The sequence below is a fragment of the Paramormyrops kingsleyae genome, chromosome 23, assembly GCF_048594095.1.
Source record: "Paramormyrops kingsleyae isolate MSU_618 chromosome 23, PKINGS_0.4, whole genome shotgun sequence".
NCBI classification, from domain to species: Eukaryota; Metazoa; Chordata; class Actinopteri; order Osteoglossiformes; family Mormyridae; genus Paramormyrops; species Paramormyrops kingsleyae.
The window spans coordinates 23,209,236-23,228,245 of NC_132819.1; the positions used below are offsets into that span (position 1 = coordinate 23,209,236).

General features: G+C 49.8%; 1 protein-coding gene across 3 annotated transcripts in view; it reads left to right on the plus strand.

Annotated features, from left to right (window-relative positions):
* The window catches only part of LOC111842783 (inactive phospholipase C-like protein 2), a 42,072-nt gene that overhangs the window by 9,452 nt on the left and 13,610 nt on the right, over positions 1–19,010 (plus strand). For all 3 annotated transcript variants that reach the window (XM_023809740.2, XM_023809742.2, XM_023809739.2), the window contains exons 3-4: positions 8,232–10,718; positions 16,237–16,440. In XM_023809740.2, coding sequence (XP_023665508.2) covers positions 8,232–10,718; positions 16,237–16,440 — 2,691 coding nt within the window. The remainder of the gene's footprint in view (positions 1–8,231; positions 10,719–16,236; positions 16,441–19,010) is intronic.

The window sequence follows — 19,010 nt, forward strand, 5'->3', positions numbered from 1 at the left end:
AATTTTAAGGATGTGATACTCGCTGGTTACTGTGTCGAGCCAGAGTGGAAGATGGTGAAACACAATCCGGTTTGCGGGAATTAACGCTGCTGTAGCGGCTTGGTGATATTAGCTACCTGCTTGGTGGTGGGTTGGGGGGGGGGGGGTAATGGGTTGTCACTGGCAGCGAGGGGTTGGCCCCAGGTGATGCACGGTGGCCCGTCCCTGCAGCTCGTCCCTGCGGCCCGTCCCTGCGGCTCACGGTACGACGGCAGCTTTGGGAAACTCGCCGCTCGGCACGGCAGAATTTTCTCGGCTCTGTTGACAGGAGTAGGCGGCGCCTTTCCGCGCTGTCGTCGTAAATACGGGTTTAAAAAAATAAACCATGAAACTGCCGTCAGCGGCAGACTGCTCAGAGGAGCGTGTTGAGTCACTCAGAGGAAATATGATATGGAATCTTGTTCACGGCGAGTGATTGTTAGCAGGCTGAAGTGCCGAACAGCCTAAATGCTGGTTGCTGTTGCACGTTTAGTCACTTGCAGGTGCGGTGATATTAAACTGCACTCGCCACCCTGTCTCGTCACGTCAGTTTCCTGCCGAAACGAGTAACGAGACTCGCCTAATTAGTTCACGGAAATCTTAATTAGTCCGTTCCTGGGTGTGATCTAAAGTCCCCATGTCCTTCTGCAGTTTTCCCAGAGAGGAATCCATTCCTTTCAGATTATGTGGTGGCAGATGGTTCGCATCTCGAATCTGCAGCTTCCCAAACTTCATCGGGTTGTGAGAGCGCACCACACCTGATGTGTGAAAGGGAAGGAGCTGAAAGATGGAGAATTCCCCGCAAGTTTAGGCACAGGCAGCAACTGTAGTAATCGGTAGGTTATTTGCATGGCGGCAACGATGGCGCAGCTGATTGGCTGGTCACAACTGCCAAGAATGTTCTGATTGGGTGCTGGGCATGTTTCATTCAGGACGTTTGAACACCCTGACAGGCTCTTATAGGAAATTTACTGTATTGGGTTAGTGGTCTTGCTTGCTTCTGATAAAGGTGTCCCTCGGTCTGTGGTGATGGGCTCGCCCAATCCTCGCTCCCAAAAGCCATCTGTGAGGTAATTACTGTGTATCACGGCAAAGCACTTTACCTGAAGGATTAATCTCCAACAGCAGGTGGAGGCTGGCTGTAGTGGCTCTAAATTATTCATATGGGCGACACGGTTGGATGCTGGTGCAGGGTGAGCTGATGCTTTTTCACTGATTGGCGGGAAAACATGTCGGCAGTGACGAGAGACGCAAGTTGTGTGTGTGTGTGTGTGTGTGTGTGTGTCTGTGTGTGTGTCTGTCTGTGTGTGTCTGTGTGTGTGTCGTTCTCAGGACTTCCTTGGCCTCCCAGAAGGTGTGCTCCATCATGACCTTCCCCCCGAGGTCCAAACTCGGCCCGCTGGAGCATCTCCGGCCTTCGCCCTCGTCTTGCCGGCTCAGGCCTTCGTGCCACTTCCCGGAGGTGACGGCGACGTGGGCGTCTGGACGGCTACCGATGTGAAATGGGATGAAATGTCAGGGTGCTGCTTCCCGGGTTGACATTTCTGTATCCCGCTGAATAATTTATGTGGAGTAGCAGACATGGCGTGGTCCCGGTAGCGGCCTGTCTGCAGCACGTGAGACGGGAGGTGCAAATGAATCCTGTGGGGGGGGGGGCAGTGACTAAGCGCAAGATGGTAAGCTTCATGTTTAGTGTCATTTGAACATTTTACATAAATGGAAGGACAGTTTGCAAAAAGAACACTGCCCCCAGAGGCCTGTAGGAGAAACTACACCTCCATCAAACACTAATGAAGTTGAAGGGAATGAAATAAACCTGAGCATTAAAGGAAGAGAGACATGAATCTTCATAAGTTGACAGCTGGCCACAGACGGCATGAAAGGGAGACGCTGCTGGAAACTTTGCAGAAGGATTCAAAGCGATTTTTAAGGATTTTGTCAGACTAAATGAATGTACCTGTCAGTAATGAAACTTGTGTAGTAATTGCTGATTGTGACCAGTGTGAGGCAGCGTGTGGGGGCTGGGGCCCAGCTATCAGTGTGTACGGGGCCTCCTGGTGAACTGTGTGCTCCCGACCAAGTGACCCTGATGGAGACTCATATTTCATAAACATCTGCATGTCTATTTTACCTAACTGTATGTAAGGTGTGTATGCGTGAGTTGACGGCCTCAAATCATAAATCGCTCTGGGGTGTCTTGGAAAAAAGGCAGAAAAGGGAGGAAAAGGGGGAAGATAATTAGTGCTTTAAGTGTCTCCCTCCCTATTAGTATCACAGAATAACAGGAACGACAGAAGCAAAAAAAAAAAAAAAAAGCGGATTAATTAAAATCGATCCTTATATGGGGCTCAGTGGGTCACGTCATGCCTCTAGGGCAGGGGGTGTGATTCCCGCCCCTCCCTCTGTTCTCCCCGTGTGATGCATGTCCCTCCTGCAGTCCAAAGACATTCTGTCAGGCCCGTTGAAGTCGTACATGGGACTGGCTTCCTGTCTAGGGTCACATGATCCCATACCTGGGATCATGTGACCCTGCGTGGGATTGATGATTGGATGATGGCCAGATGAACAAGCAGCAAACTATGCATTTCTGCCGGTCCATTTTGGCTCATATTTGCTTGGTAGAGCAGAGGCGTCTGATTGGCTGCCTGTGCTCCATCGCTGACACACTCGTCAGCCTCGGCCAGCTCGAGCGTGTGGAGACTTTACCGAAAGCTGTTGACCCAAGCGGCTTGGAAATGCAGGGGCAGGTGCGATAGCGGCCCAGCCGGTCGCGGTCCGCGGGCAGCCCATCGGCGAATGAAACCGGACGCCAGAGATGACCGGAAAAGGGCCCTTAATCCCTGGAAGCACAGGAGGCGTCGGAAGGAGCGTGACGACTTCCTGTTTCCTGAACTCGCGGATAATCAGCAGTTAGCAGCAATGAGTCTCATATTTCATGACTGAGACTCGTGTTTGTGCGAGCGAGCGAGTCCCGCAGCTCCCCGGTGCAGCTATGCTGGCCGCTCGCACCCGAGCATTTCCCAGTCAGCATTGCGGCGCACAGTCGGGGTGGGGGGGTGAGTGGGGAAGGGGGGGGTGTTGGAGTAGGACCCAGAAAACCGGCCGGTGGGACACTTCACTTTCACTTCGGCGCTGCGGTGACAATGACACACAGACGGGAAGGAAGGATGTGGGCGTAGCCAGCCTCTGTAGCACTGCACCCTGACCCGGTAGAGCCAGGGCGGGTGAGAGCCACTGCACACCAGGACGTCCAGTCTAGGAGAAGCGAGGACAGCTCCACGCTGCTAGTGGGGCAGTGATGGATGAGCCACAGGCGTCTACTGTCACATGGCAGCCACCAGAATTATACATCTTCTGTCACTGGCGGTAATGCCTAACCTTGCTCACATACAGTAACAGTGACTTGCATCACTTCCTGTGCGTGTGGTCAGCCCATGGTGGGTTAACGTTCTTATCCCAGGTCCCCTGCCAGCTTCCCCAACACTCCTAGATGGGGAGGCAGGATGAGATGAGATACCAGGGCGGCTTGTCTGCTGAGGAGCTTTCGCTTTTCCTGCAGGGATGGAGGAAGGACCGTTTTTGGCTCCATCGCTGGGAGCGGACTTTGGTGAAAGCCGAGAGGCTCCTTCTCAGCCGACCTGTGCTGTCGCGAAGCGGGTTTGTCAGTCAGCTGGCGTATATGAGCGCTCTCCCCCCAGAGCTCCCGGCATAAACACACTGATCTTTGTTTAAGTAAAGGCATAAAATCATTTAAAATACTGCATATTACCTACAAAATGGATCTAACATAACTGCTTGTCCAGTATAGGGTCTTGGCGATCTATCCCAGCATGCACAGGGATCTCCCTGGATGGGTTGTGTATATAATACACCATTTTTACTCCACAAACACCATGTTTCCTCAGTTATCAGCTGTGAGTGAAACCTGCAGTGGGAGGTGCAGCGCGAGCTGAATTCTCGGCGTGATTTTTAAAAAAGTGAGAGATGCAAGCTGCGTGTTTTGGATTCTTTCTCGGGGTGAGCTCCTCTTCCTTGCCCGCCTGTGGCTCCATGCCTGGCTTGTTTACCGCCCCTCTGCCCCTGTAGGTTACACTTTCTTTTCTTTCCAGAATGGTTGGTTTAGCCCTAAAGCAGGGAGCGACTGCCGCCGTCTGTCACGTTCGTCGACAGCCTTCCGCGATCCACCAGCCCTGAGGACCACAGACTCTCTCCACCTCTGTTAATTAGAGCATCAAAGTGCTCTGCAGCTAATGACCTACATCTCAATTTTGCTTTTAGGATCGAACTTTAATTAGAATCCATTAAGGGGGGGGGGGTGATTATAGTCCAATACAAATATATCCATAATTAAACATTCAGTGCCATGGAAATGTCACAGGCGATCGATATGGGCTCAGGGCCGCAGAGGTCTGTCTCCCGTGCCCCCCCCCCCCCCGTCTTTTTCTCAGCTGTCTCATCCTGCCCTGCGGGCAGCTCGGGTGCTGCCAGCCAGCTGGCACACTGGCACCAAGGACAGGATGTACCAGGGATTCCACGTTTGACTTCTTTTTGCTTAGTGAGAACTTTTTCACCCAAAATAATTTGCACATTTTAGCAGTTGTACCCTAGTGAACTTGCCCAGCCCCTCGTCGGTCTCCTGTCCCCCTGTCCTTGATGTCCCTGATATGGGGCGTGGCTTAGGTTTGTTTCCATGGTAACTGTTAAGTCTTGTTCCCTCTCCTATCCTGCAGTCGCCCACGAATCAGTCTTGAATTGACATGTGATGTTGTCATGCAGTGGGTGGCTCTGTGGATTAGGACGTCGTGCCTGTGATCGGTGGGTTGACGGTTCAAGTCCCAGAGTCGGGTGGTGATGTCACCACTGAGCTCTTGAGCAAGACTCCTAACCCCGAGGAGCTCCAGGGATCGTCTGACCCTGCGTTCCCAAAAAAACACACGCATCCCTACGTCACACAATTTCCGGTCGCTGACTACCTATCAGTTTATTGCAAATGTGCTGGGGGGTGCATTTCAGTCTTATGCCAACTGGGGAAATAATCCCTTCTAGACAGAGATTATGCTCAGTCATACTTTGGGTTTTTGTCTTTGTTTTTTTCTTTAAGCAAATTGTTTTTTTTTTTTATGGCAGCTGAGGTCAGAACCTATGGTCCCAGGTCACCTCGGGTAGGTCCAAACCCCCCGTGTCGGTGGACTGGTGTATACGTTTCAAATGCTAGTTTAGATCTGAATCGAAATAATCTTTCGGCAGCTGCTGGAGGCAGTCGGAGCTTGAGTGAATCATGCGTTCTCTGCTGTTAGCCGTTTTGTTTTGCTAAGTTACAGCCCTCTTTGGGGGGGGGTCAAGCCCTGCACTGCTCCTGCTAGCGATCATATATGTTTTACACATATTGGGCACTTTATCGATTTATTTTCTTCTGACCTGATGTCCTTCTGGTTGATACCCCATGGCGGGTATTCAGCCCCTCCCTTAGTCTCCACATCCTTTTCGGAGGAACAGCGGTTGTATTGTTAGCGGTGCAGGGACACTCCCTTAAACTCCCTGGTAACCCCCTCTAAATATTTGCATTTAATTCATCTATCTGACGCCTTTATCCAAAACGACTTACAGTAAAGGGTTATGATTTATGTGTACTCCCTGGGATTTGAACCCATGACCTTTGTGTTGTTGGTGCAGTGCTCTACTTGAGCTACAGGAACAAAAAAAAAAAGAAACTACAGATCTAGGATTATGAAAACATACTGTGTGGAGTCTGAATGCAGTGAAGCGCAAGGTCTGGGTGTTTGTGTGTATGCATGTGCGTGTACCAAACTGAGTCTACAGGCCCAAACAAGGACATCTACCATGGCAAAGGACATCTACCATGGCAAAGGACATCTACCATGGCAAAATCTTTGACCACCCATCTGCTTTTTAAATCGCTTGTAATAATATCACATGAACAACTGATTTATACAGTAAAAAACTGCAGAGCCCGCAGTGCCTCGATTGAGGTGGTTTTCCAGTAAACCAGCACACGTTCAGCAGATGCGGCGTTACGTCCCCCTCAGCCTGCCACCGCGCTCTGGGTCCTTCTCACGGATCCGACACGGCTTGGCATGTGGAGTCAGCTGCCCGCTAACGGAAACACACCTCTCACTGGCTTCCTGTTTGCGACACAAATTGTGAGCTTCGCTGAATCAACCGCACTCGCCTCGCACATACGACACCCCCTGACGCTGCGCTGCATCTTCGTAGTAAATGATTCTTTTTTTTTTTTTCTGGGAGGTGCAGTAGCTGCATCCTGGTTTTCCTGGAGTCTTTACGAATTGCAGTTAGGGTGGCTGAAGCTGTATTTTTACCGTCTCGCCGTGACACAGCTGAGAAACAAACAGGCACATTGCTAGCCGTGCACTGTTATCGTGAGGTACCTTTTAACCCTTTTGGAGAATTCCGGAGAACTTGTATCTGTGGTGTGCGGTTTTAGCTCCATCGTTTAGGAGGTTTTGTGTTTTCACGAAGTTAGTATGCAAGCTGTCAGACAGCATCTGCTCAAATTGCTCTGTACGTTCACATGTGGCTCCGTAACTCGTGCATTTATACCGAGAGGGAACTGCCGTTTCTGCCCCCATTTCTGATTTCGAGCTGCAGCTGTAGACCTGAAGATATTCTTTGTGTCTTTTGTTACCAGGTTTCTTTCTTGGAATACAGTACAATGCTCTGGTAGCATGTAAAATATCTGACTTCATATTGGAGCCTCTTCTGTTTCCAGATATAGGACATGACACAGGCATCATCCACTGGGGTAGTCTAAGGTTAACTGTTTATCTTACAAGGGACTAATCGGTGTAAGCAAGTAACCTTAACTACAGCGCCCTCTGCTGGTTCAATTGGGATACCTGCCATGCAGGTTTATCTATGCACCGTAAGGGGAATCATTCCTCAGCAAAAGGTAATTTCAAGTCAAACAGGAGTTCTCTGGGTAATCATTGGAAAGCCTGTGTAGCTCTGGTTAAGGGAGGCTTTTCCTGTGGTTTCACATGATTTTTGGCGATGTTAGAAATCCTGTCACTATCCCTGTCGGGCTGGTGCTGCTCGGTTCGCAAAGGTGATTCTGGTCGACTCTGGTGTCGACCTTCAGAAACTTGTAAAACCAGTTGTAAATTTCGTTTCTGTTTTTCCCCTCGTTTACAAGCTTAGGGCTTAGACTGAAACCTTAAAGTACATCAGTAGATTGTGTGAATGCAGCTAAACTTCAGAGATCTGGAGGATCAGCCATTTGAAGAACCGAACCTCAAGGGGTTCAAAGAGCCGGTGAAAAAAATATTTATCCTGATCTTTTTGCTAGATGTTGAAGCAGAAGTCAGTGGGGAGGATCATAATTTGATATTTAACTGTCTCAAATGATGTTTGTGGCAGCGTGTGATGCTGCAGTGCAGTCATCAGGCAGGCAGGCTGGCTTTGTGTAACCGGGGCGTGTGGGAGGTCGCGGGACTAAGGCTCGGTGGGCTGTCTCATCCGAACGTGTCCCCCCTGCGTCCCACTGCGTCCCACTGCGTCCCACTCCAGCTCGAGCTGCCAACTGCACTCTAATTAGCCCTATAAACAAAGATGGTGACCTATTGTCCCCTGCTGGTAGGGAAACCTTTCATCTCCCACACCTCAAAGTTTATGTTCACTTACATTTGTTATTGCATCACTGTTCATTTCCTCTGCCCCTCATACCCCCCCCCCCCCAACCAATCAGCTGAACTGTTCCCCACAGCTGAAACCTGCACTTTTATTTTCCCTTTTTGCATTTCTGTTACAGACTTGTACATCAGCAAAGTTTTTTTGGCGTTAAAGGGTGAATGGAATTAAACACAAATGCTTTTTCTCGATAATGGACTATTGATTATTATGGTTTTAATTAATGCTTGCAATTTAAATAAGTTTATGCTAGGAATAATAATTATTAATGGCACATTATAATCAATCATAATTGGAATGTAATATCCAAGTGCAAAATGTGGGTGTTAAGTTGTCCAGATGGTTTCATGATGTGCTTCTTCTGAAAGTCTAGCTTGTTATAACACAGGCAGTACATTTTTCTATTTGTATTAGCTTGGCCTGATTCTAACATAATAAAGACGTTTTTGATTTGTTTTCAAAATTTTGACCGCCACCCTCAGAGCAACCCAGGGGTCCATCCAGCCTTCACTTCCGCTAACTTTTTGCTGTCCTTTTGCATTTGACAGGATGGTTCGAGGCAGCGCAGGGAAAGGAAGAAGACTGTCTCCTTCAGCAGCATGCCCACAGAGAAGAAGATCAGCAGCGCCAGCGATTGCATCAACGCCATGGTGGAGGGCTCTGAGCTGAAGAAGGTGCGCTCCAACTCTCGGGTCTACCACCGGTACTTCCTCCTGGAGGCTGACATGCAGTCCCTCAGGTGGGAGCCCTCTAAGAAAGAGTCAGAAAAAGCCAAGATTGACGTCAAGTCCATCAAGGAGGTGCGAACGGGAAAGAACACGGACATCTTCCGAGCCAATGGCGTTTACGATCAAATATCTGAGGACTGCGCATTCTCTATTATATATGGGGAGAACTTTGAGTCCCTGGACTTGGTGGCAAACAGTGCAGATGTGGCAAATATCTGGGTTACGGGTCTTAGGTATATGATTTCTTACGGGAAGCACACGATAGATATGATTGAGAGCAGCCAGGACAACCTCCGCTCCTCCTGGCTGTCCGAGATCTTCTCTGCTGCCGACATCCGTAACAACAAGGAGATAAGTCTCAGTTCGGCCACTGACTTGATCAAACGCATAAATCCCGGTGTTAAAAACATCAAAGTCGAGCTAAAGTTCAAGGAGTTCCACAAAGCCAAAGACAAAATCGGGAGTGACGTCACCAAGGAGGAGTTCATCGAAGTCTTTCATGACCTCTGCACCCGACCTGAGATTTACTTTCTGTTGGTCCAGTTCTCCAGCAACAAAGAGTTTCTGGACACCAAGGATTTGATGAGGTTCCTGGAGGCAGAGCAAGGCATGGTGCAGGTCAGTGAAGAAACCAGCCTGGAGGTGATACTGAAGTATGAGCCTTCAAAGGAAGGTCGTGTCAATGGTTGGCTGTCCCTCGATGGCTTCACCAATTACCTCACGTCACCCGAGTGCCACATATTTGACCCTGAGCACAAGAAGGTATGTCAGGACATGACCCAGCCCATCTCCCACTATTACATCAACTCTTCCCACAATACCTACCTAATTGAGGACCAGTTCCGTGGCCCCTCTGACATCACAGGGTACATTCGTGCTCTCAAGATGGGCTGCAGGAGTGTGGAGCTGGATGTCTGGGATGGGCCAGACAACGAACCAGTTATTTACACGGGCCACACAATGACATCGCAGATAGTCTTCCGAAGTGTCATTGACGTCATCAACCGTTATGCTTTCGTTGCCTCCGATTTCCCCTTGATTCTTTGTTTGGAGAACCACTGTTCAATAAAGCAGCAAAAGGTGATGGTCCAGCACCTAAAAAAAATCTTGGGAGATAAAATCCACACTGATCCTCCAAAGGCAGATGAGAACTACTTGCCTTCTCCTTCTGACCTGAAAGGAAAGATTTTGCTGAAGGGTAAGAAATTGCCAGCAAACTGCACCGGCACTGAAGGGGATGTGACTGATGAGGACGAAGGGGCTGAAATGTCACAGAGGATGAGCAGCGACGGGGGAGAGCAGCAAAATGTTTCACCACCCAAGAGGTTCCAGCTCTTAAAAGAGCTTTCTGACTTGGTGACGTTGTGCAAATCTGTTGCGTTTAAGGACTTCCAGGCTGCATTCCAGAACCAAAAGTACTGGGAGTTCTGTTCATTCAACGAGGCCTTCGCCAGCCGCTGCACAAGCGACCACCCTGGTGACTTTGTCAACTATAACAAGAAGTTTTTAGCCCGAGTTTACCCAAGCCCCATGAGAATCGACTCGAGCAACATGAACCCCCAGGACTTCTGGAAGTGTGGCTGCCAGATTGTAGCCATGAACTTCCAGACTCCAGGCCTCATGATGGACCTGGACATCGGCTGGTTTCGGCAGAATGGCAACTGTGGTTACGTCTTGCGTCCTGCTATAATGAGAGAGGAAGTTTCCTATTTCAGAGCTAACTCCAAAGACTCTGTCCCCGGTGTGTCGCCTCAGCTTTTCCATATCAAGATCATCAGCGGGCAGAACTTCCCCAAACCTAAGGGCTCTGGTGCCAAGGGGGATGTTGTTGATCCCTATGTCTACGTGGAAATACACGGTATTCCAGCTGACTGTGCTGAGCAGAAGACGAAAACGGTCAACCAGAATGGCGACAATCCCATCTTCGACGAGAGCTTCGAGTTTGAGATCAACCTGCCGGAACTAGCGATGGTGCGCTTTGTTGTGTTGGATGACGACTTCATTGGGGATGAGTTCATTGGACAGTACACCATCCCATTTGAGTGCATCCAGCCTGGCTTTCGCCATGTCCCCTTATATTCACTCACGGGCGACCTGCTGCCCCACGCCTGGCTGTTTGTCCACGTGGCCATCACCAACCGCCGGGGTGGGGGCAAGCCGCATAAGCGGGGGCTGTCTGTGCGGAAAGCCAAACGGAATCGGGAATATGCCACAATGAGGATATTGGTCATCAAAGCCGTGGATGAGGTCTTCAAGACTGCCATGCAGCCACTGAAAGAGGCTACGGACCTCCGTGAGAACATGCAGGTAAGGCTGGGCCCGTGTATGCATGTGCTTACATGAAGTGATCATAACAAACTTTTTTTCACTGTTTTTCAAAAACAACTCATGTTAAAACGGTGAGGAGAGGAGGAGTATACACTGATTACAGCGTGTTGCCGCACCCACCATACAACAAACCACTTCAGGGATGAGAACCTGAGTGTAGCCATGTGGCAGGTGATACTTCAGCACCACACTAGTCCGAATGGACCAGTGTTTTCCGGTGGCTGGAGTGCCAATCCTGCCACCAACATCCTGGTTATTCCCTGTAAGCTGGAGCACCTCCTTATAGGGCTGGATGTAGATTAACATCATACCCAGGACGAACCAATTGCAGGTTAAGGGCCTTGCTCAAGGGCCCAATGGAGTAGAATCACTCTGGGTTTTCACGGGATTTGAACCAGTAACCTTCCAGTGGCTGGCACAGATCTCTAGCCTCAGAGCCACCACTTCATTCCAATAAGTAAGGAGAACTAAAGGAAGTTTTTAAGGTCAGTGTGAGGTGCAATGCCGCTTTTTATTTTTCTGATGTTGCTTTCAGAAATGGAATATTCTGCTTCATCTTATCACCCTGTGTGTGATTTCTCCTTCTGGAACATTCGGTCTTAGCCTCCTTCATTTCAGCTTGAAAACAAAAAAGCGCTCTGAGAAGCTAATCAATATAATACATCAAGTGAGCATTATAAACATTGGCATTTTTGTTTAATAAAGCTGACCGCAAGTGAAAAGAATATATCCAAAATGAAATGTATGTCTGCTTCAGGGGGGAAAAGGGGGAAATTCTCGCTAAGCAGTAAGACTGAATCAGCCTAACCCTAAGCCTAACCCTAAGCCTAACCCTAAGCCTAACCCTAAGCCTAACCCTAAGCCTAACCCTGGAGATGGTGGACTCCAGGTAGCAGGAACACTGGCACATCTGTCCATGGAGAGGGATCGGTGGAAAAGCCTGGTGTAAATGTACAAATAAGACAGAGATTCTGTTTCTGTGCTTAAGCTTGAGGTCATAACTCACGAATATCAAGAAGAATGGAACGTACTCCACCCCCTGGGTCCAAGGTGGGCAATTAAGATTTAAGATTAAATCCATTGGATTTAATATCCAATGGACGTATGTCTGTGTGAGTTTGAACCCCACCCCAGCTAAACTCTTTGAGCAATTTCCTCCGGGATCAATAAAGTTTTTCTGATTCTGATTCTGAATTGTTTTATATATTGGCCAATACACTACTTAGATTAAAAAAAATATATATAAAAATCTGCTCACGCATAGGGATATAAGTGAAATTGTTGTTCTGTAACTGAGTTAAAGGTGTTTTGGTATGTAAAATTAATTTACTGAAGTAAATTTAATGAGATGAGTCTGATGCCAGTTTACATTATCTGCTCTTTCCCATGATTTATTAAAGATGATCATGTGAAAGCGCTGAAGCGCATCCTGTTAAATTGCCGTGACGACAAAGAAATGAAGCTGACACTCTGCGTGTCGCAGCTGGGCCACCGTAGTCCTCAGCTTCAGGGCCGCATGTCATCCCCGTGCAGCATGCTGGATAAGGCACGTCAGTCGCGGATGAGTGAGGTGCGGGTGCCTGCCGTGACGTGCGGCATGCTGGATAAGGTGCTGCAGTCGCGGATGAGTGAGGTGCGGGTGCCTGCCGTGACGTGCGGCATGCTGGATAAGGCGCGTCAGTCGCGGATGAGTGAGGTGCGGGTGCCTGCCGTGACGTGCGGCATGCTGGATAAGGCGCTGCAGTCGCGGATGAGTGAGGTGCGGGTGCCTGCCGTGACGTGCGGCATGCTGGATAAGGCGCGTCAGTCGCGGATGAGTGAGGTGCGGGTGCCTGCCGTGACGTGCGGCATGCTGGATAAGGCGCGTCGGTCGCCGATGAGTGAGGTGCGGGTGCCTGAAGACGTGCGGCATGCTGGATAAGGCGCGTCAGTCGCGGATGAGTGAGGTGCGGGTGCCTGCCGTGACGTGCCGCATGCTGGATAAGGCGCTGCAGTCGCGGATGAGTGAGGTGCGGGTGCCTGCCGTGACGTGCCGCATGCTGGATAAGGCGCTGCAGTCGCGGATGAGTGAGGTGCGGGTGCCTGCCGTGACGTGCGGCATGCTGGATAAGGCGCTGCAGTCGCGGATGAGTGAGGTGCGGGTGCCTGCCGTGACGTGCCGCATGCTGGATAAGGCGCGTCAGTCGCGGATGAGTGAGGTGCGGGTGCCTGCCGTGACGTGCCGCATGCTGGATAAGGCGCTGCAGTCGCGGATGAGTGAGGTGCGGGTGCCTGCCGTGACGTGCCGCATGCTGGATAAGGCGCTGCAGTCGCGGATGAGTGAGGTGCGGGTGCCTGCCGTGACGTGCGGCACGCTGGATAAGGCGCGTCGGTCGCCGATGAGTGAGGTGCGGGTGCCTGAAGACGTGCGTCTCGCTTGGCCTCATCACCACGGCACAGAACTGTCTTGGGAGTGTCTTTTTTTTAATAGGGAGGTAAAACATTAAGTGTCTTGGTTTAGCTGCCTTCTGAGTGCAATGAAAAGTGCAGATGAATTCAAGGCTGTCCTAGTTTTAGCTGTATTAATGTGTGCAGAACGTGCCTGTTTATATATACGTGTCCCCTTCTGTCTTCATGTGCAGTGAATCACTTGTAAAAGTGCTTTATACAGCCACTCGTCACTTCAAACCCACAGGTTTTAATGCAGTGGTCTGCACAGTGATTTCGTCTTTGGGCCCTTCAGCAAGGCTATTGAGGGCACAGTGGGGGCACAGTGTAGAATTTCTTAGCCTGAGTTTAACCCCATGAGAATCAACTTGAGCAACATGAATCCCCAGGACTTCTGGAAGTGTGGTTGCCAGGTTGTAGCCATGAACATCCAGACTCCGGGCCACAGGATGGACCTGAACATTGGCTGGTTTCTGCAGAATGGCAACCGTGGCCGTGTCTTGCGTTCTGCTACAATGAGGGAGGACGTCCAGGGAGGGGCCTGGACCCCGCTCTCAACAACGAACGTCACTCTGGATCAAAACGTCGGCTAAATAAGTGACTGTAAATCTAAGCTGACATTTTCTTTGTAATTGAAAGCTTGCAATCTGGTTTGTTCATACATTCCCCCCACTCGCCTAGCACAAATAAAAATGACACGAAACCATACATAAGTCTTTGAAATATAAATACAAAAAGGGATGTGAGATGTAATGTATTATCACTGCTGTTGCCTTTACACAGCCTGGCTGGGCCAGATTCCATCTCTCATTTCAGGCCCTGTTTAAACTGTACTCTATTTTTACTCTGCTGTTAGTGCTTCGCTGCCTTCCCTGATAATGCAGTGTCAGCACTAACGGTGAGGCCCGTCCTCGCTGCCCTCTCTATGAATGTCATCCCTCTGCTGTAATTAAGTACAAAGAGTTTTTATGCTCGTAAATCTTTTGGCACGAAGGAAGGCTTTCTGCTCGGGCCCGCTGGTGAAGCAACACCAGGCCTTGTGTTCGTTTCGTCTTGTTTTGGTTCGGGTTGAACTCCAGGACTCGGGAACTCCATAAACGGAGTGCTGTGACTCTGCAAACATAGTCGATTTATTTCTCTGCAGAAGACGTTATCCATAAGCACAGGATCGCAGTGAGTCTGGAGCACCAGGGATGCTCTCCATGGGATGGCAGTCTATCGCAGGGCACATGCACTCGCTTTGGGGAGGTAAAGAGGCACCAGTTGACCTGACTTCCTCAGTTTTGGAGTATCCAGTTGGGGCAACGCCAACGTATAGCAAAGAGCAACGAACGGGACGCAAACACCTCAAACCTGGGAGCTGCAGTGTCGCCCTCTGAGCCACCATACCACTGCTCTCCATATAGACTCCAACTTACAACCTCGGTGATGTAGGACAGCGTGTACATACTACCGACGTTATACCTGGGGAAGAAAATAAGTAACTATGTATGAATTTTGGCTGGCTACCCCCCTGCCCTCCTGGTGGTGCCACGCTAACCGCAGGACAGTTGCCCTAGGAGAGAAACGTGCTGTACTGTCCCGTCCCGAATGGCAGAGCGACCATCCCAGTCTCATTCTCTCACCTTAGTCGGCATGGTCATCCTATTCCGACATGCATACATTCCGGCATGCGACCCGTCTGCCGGAACGGAACCCAGTTGTAAATCAGGGACAGTCTGCATTTGAAAAGCTACACCAGATTAGTACCAGACATGAACTGGAGATAAATCCAGTGTTCCCACTCCAGATCTTATAGAAAACCAGCTGAGAACAGCAAGGCTGAGCCATAATGGCCGCTAAGACTCACAGCTGTGATAGATGGGGCCCTACCGGATCAGCTGATTGGTCAGGCTGGGGAGTGACCTTCCAGCACCTCTGCTGAGGGGACGAGGGATGGGGGAGGGGCGAGGGATGGCGGAGGGCGGTGCTGACAAATCCTTAATCACTGGATGCAGCTATACCTTCTAAAAATGCAGCTCAAACACCTGTAATTAAAAAAACACAGTAAGGCTATGGAACACAGTATATTTATTATTAGCCATATTAGTGACAAAATATTGTTAGAAATCATAATTTCTTTCAGTTTAAGCCAAAAAGTTGAATACTGACTTTATTTTTTGTATAAAAAAATGTAACTAAGAATGTGGAGAATGCATGATCCAGAAAAAGCTGGTTTCTGTACTGCCTGAATGAAAATGATGATGGGATGCGTGTGGCCCAGGACTGACTGGTCCTGTGTCGCTGTCGGGTAGGTGCAGGAACCGGCACGTGCGCTTCAGTGATAATCACGTGTCAGATGCCTTCAGCGTCTCCCACCTGCCGGGACCCGCTGCCCAGTTACAGAAATGTAACCCGCTGCTGATTCGCAGGAGAGAAGTGCGATGATGCAAGGACTCGCATCTCAGGAAGGAATCTAACGGAGGCTCGTTAAGGGGGTGGGGGTCGGGGTGGGGGGTCCGGATGCAGGAGGGGGAGAACAACTCGCTGTTTTTACACGGCGGAAGAAAAAACACTGCAAGTAGCATGTAAACACAAGAGCTTCTCACCCGGCAAAATGGGGACCGTAAATTGAATTGAGTGTCCTTTCAATTCCCCACAAATCGAGTGGATGGGGGCTAACCCCCCCCCCCCCCCACCCCAGTTAGTTAATTTCAGCTTGGGAATTGAGGGACTGAATCAATACTTCCTGTAAATGGACACAAACACAATCACCCAGGACAAGGGAGGCCGCAGGCATGGCTGGACAGAGCGAGAGGTGTGTGTGTGTGTGTGTGTGTGTGTGTGTGTGTGTGTGTGTGTGGCTGTTGAGGTTGGTGAGATGGTTTTAATTTTTAATTTATTTTTTAAGTATCGCTTTAACGGTTATCAGTTGTAAATTCCAGTCTGAATAATTTCAGTTCTCTGTACTTTCACGTTTGTTCTCCTTCTACACACTCGCACGCTCCACTGTGGAGTCCAAGATGAAAAGTGACAGTTTGACGGACGGCTTGGCCCCTCCCCCCTCTCTCCCTCTGCTCCGCCCCCCCAGAGCACCATCGTGCCCTTCAAGGAGCTTTGCGGCCAGCCGGCGGTGGCCAACCTCATGCAGTGCATCCTGGCTCTGTCGGCCCACCTAACCGGGGCGGATGGCAGCGCTCTGCTGCTCTTCAACCTCAGCGACCAGTATCCCATGCTGGAGCCCCAGGGCGTGCTCCCGGACGTGCTGAAGAAGGTGGTCACCACCTACGAATCGGTAAGCAAGCCGTGGGGGGTGCTGGGGGGGGCGGGGTCTGGATTGCATCTCTCCTCACGCCACTTCCTGTGTCCAGTAAAAATAAAAGGGCTCATAAGCACCCGACAGGCCAGGGGATGTGGAAGAACGGGGATGGTAGATGGTTCAATAAACCAAAACTTTATGACTGGACCGGGAGAGTTCTCTGAGTTTCTGGATGACAGTCTGTACAATCTCGGCTTTATTAATCTCGTGGGGGGGTGTTTTTAGTCCTGAGCACACATGGAGCCACTAAAAATGCATCCCTCTGTTGTGTAAACAGAGAAGCTGGATGATCCTGAAATGTGACGTCTGAGCCACTCGATGCAGTGTGATTTGTTTCAAAAGCGAGATGCTGTTTGAGATAATGAGGTCCTACAGCAGCAAGGGATTCCTCTGAAAATAAGAGATTTAATGAACGAGTTAAAGATTTCAGATCTGCTGAGGTTTTTTTTTTTAAAAAGCTTCATCTGCCTGTTTTTCCGGTTGAGGTTTGTGGTTTTGCTTATTCATGGCTTTTAATACAATAACGAATTATAGTTACTTTGAAAAACAGAGTAAGCTGGCTGAGTCCCATCCCATGTGTGTTGCAGTGTTTTGTTTTTGACATTTTAATTTTCTTTTTTTCAGTGATGTACGAAAGATTTGTGCTTGGGGGGCAGTCATGTTGAGATGTTCGATCTATTTGTATTTCTGCGTGGCGTGACGTGGACAGATGGGATATTTCCTTATCCTGCCTTGTCATGTCTGTAGCGTCTTGGTGGAAGTCTTCAGTTGCACCTGAATTTTAAGATTGTAATGGGGTGGGACTGCATATCTAACTGTACATATACAGTTAGAGTAGCTTAGAGTGACTGCTTTGGGGTTTGGCTGAGTGGTCATCCTTGTATATCTGGTATTATGGGCTGTAGAGATGGGTGGCATGGAGGAAGAGAGAGACTGATAAACGAGTGTGTGGGCTGCTCTAGCGAATAGATATTAAACGGAGAGGCTTTTGGAAGAAACACACACTCCATAAATATACAGAGAGAGCAAAAGAGAGAGAATTGAGCGTGAGTCTGTGTCTGTTTGAAGAATTAAGGCTTAATGAGTCACAGCGAGATGCTCATGGTTTGTTGGGGGTGAGTGTCAGTACCGTACAGAATATGTATGAAAAGCGAAGCCTTTGGAGAGGGGAGCAGTATCATGGAGTTGGGGGGTGATCACGCCACGGGGCTTTGTGGCTGAGGGAAAGGACGACGTGTGGGTGGGGAGGGTTAATACCTCACCTTACTGGCAGGGGGAGACATGGATGAAGAGAAAATCACGCCACCATCTCCTTAAATCCCAGGGGCGAGGCGCGTGCGGCCGCTATGACTGTTATAACATGAAAGTATGAGCTGCAGAGGGTCCTGTCCTGAAAAACAGCTTGGAAGAATGATGGAAAGTGTTATTTGAAGATGGATGGATGGATAGATGGATGGATGATTGATAGATGCATTCTCCTTTTGAGATTAAAGTATGTGTACAGTAGCACAACACTCATTTAGACAGTAAAAACGACTTGGACATTAATAGACAGTAATGTTACATGATGCATAACAAAAAACAGTAACAGTGAAAGAGTATCAAAGATAGTATTGCGTGGAATTGTTGCACAGGGAAGGGATGAATGTTCTGTGTATATTCCTAAGCAGTTCTGGGCCATTCAGACCATGCAGTTTCATGGCTGTATGTAGAAATGACCTTATATAGCACCCTGTGGAGCAGCAAAGAAGGGCATGATGGGTAATGGAGGAGTGTTGTGGTGTAAAGGACTTGGGCTCTTCGCTCGGGGTACAGATGAGCCCCACGTTAGGCGGCACTCGTCCCTGCAGGTGGCGCAGCTGGCTCACGTAGCCCAGCGGCACTTGGGAGGGGAGAACCAGCCGGGCAGCATTCCCACACAGCTGGTGCGCTGGTCACGGCCGGGGGGGGGGGAGCGCAGAGCCCGCAGCCGCCCTGCAGCCATCTTCTGCCAGGCCGCCGTTCAGCGGCCGCGTCAGACGTTTAACTTACAAATACAGATCGCTGAACAAACATCAGGCGGCTCGGTGACTATCGCTGTGACCTTGCACCCCCAGGACCGCAGATGCGAATCTCTCCCACGCTCAGTGTGTGGAGTCTGCTCCTTTTCCCCGTGTTGTGTGAGGAGACCATCTGGGTACTCTGGTGCTGGGCTGAGAGAGACTGCCCCCCCCCCACACCACCACCACAACCCTGACCAGGTTTACATGATGGATGGATGAAAAACTTCTTTAATCCCGGTTGTCCAGCTGTACATGCACACAAGTCCTGAGATAACGGACATTTTCCGATTTGCTTGGAAATCCAGGGGCGGGGGTACTTGTCTGTGGGGGGGGGGGGGCAGGATTGCAGGGTCCTGTGATGCTTTCACTGTTTCTGCCTTGGGGAGAAATCCCTGTGTCTTCGCATCACTGTGACCCGGATGGAGGAGCCTGGGGGGGGGGGGGGGGATCGGTCTGTGGGGTGTCGCAGCCTCAGACTGGAGCAGGGAACACGTGAACCATGAG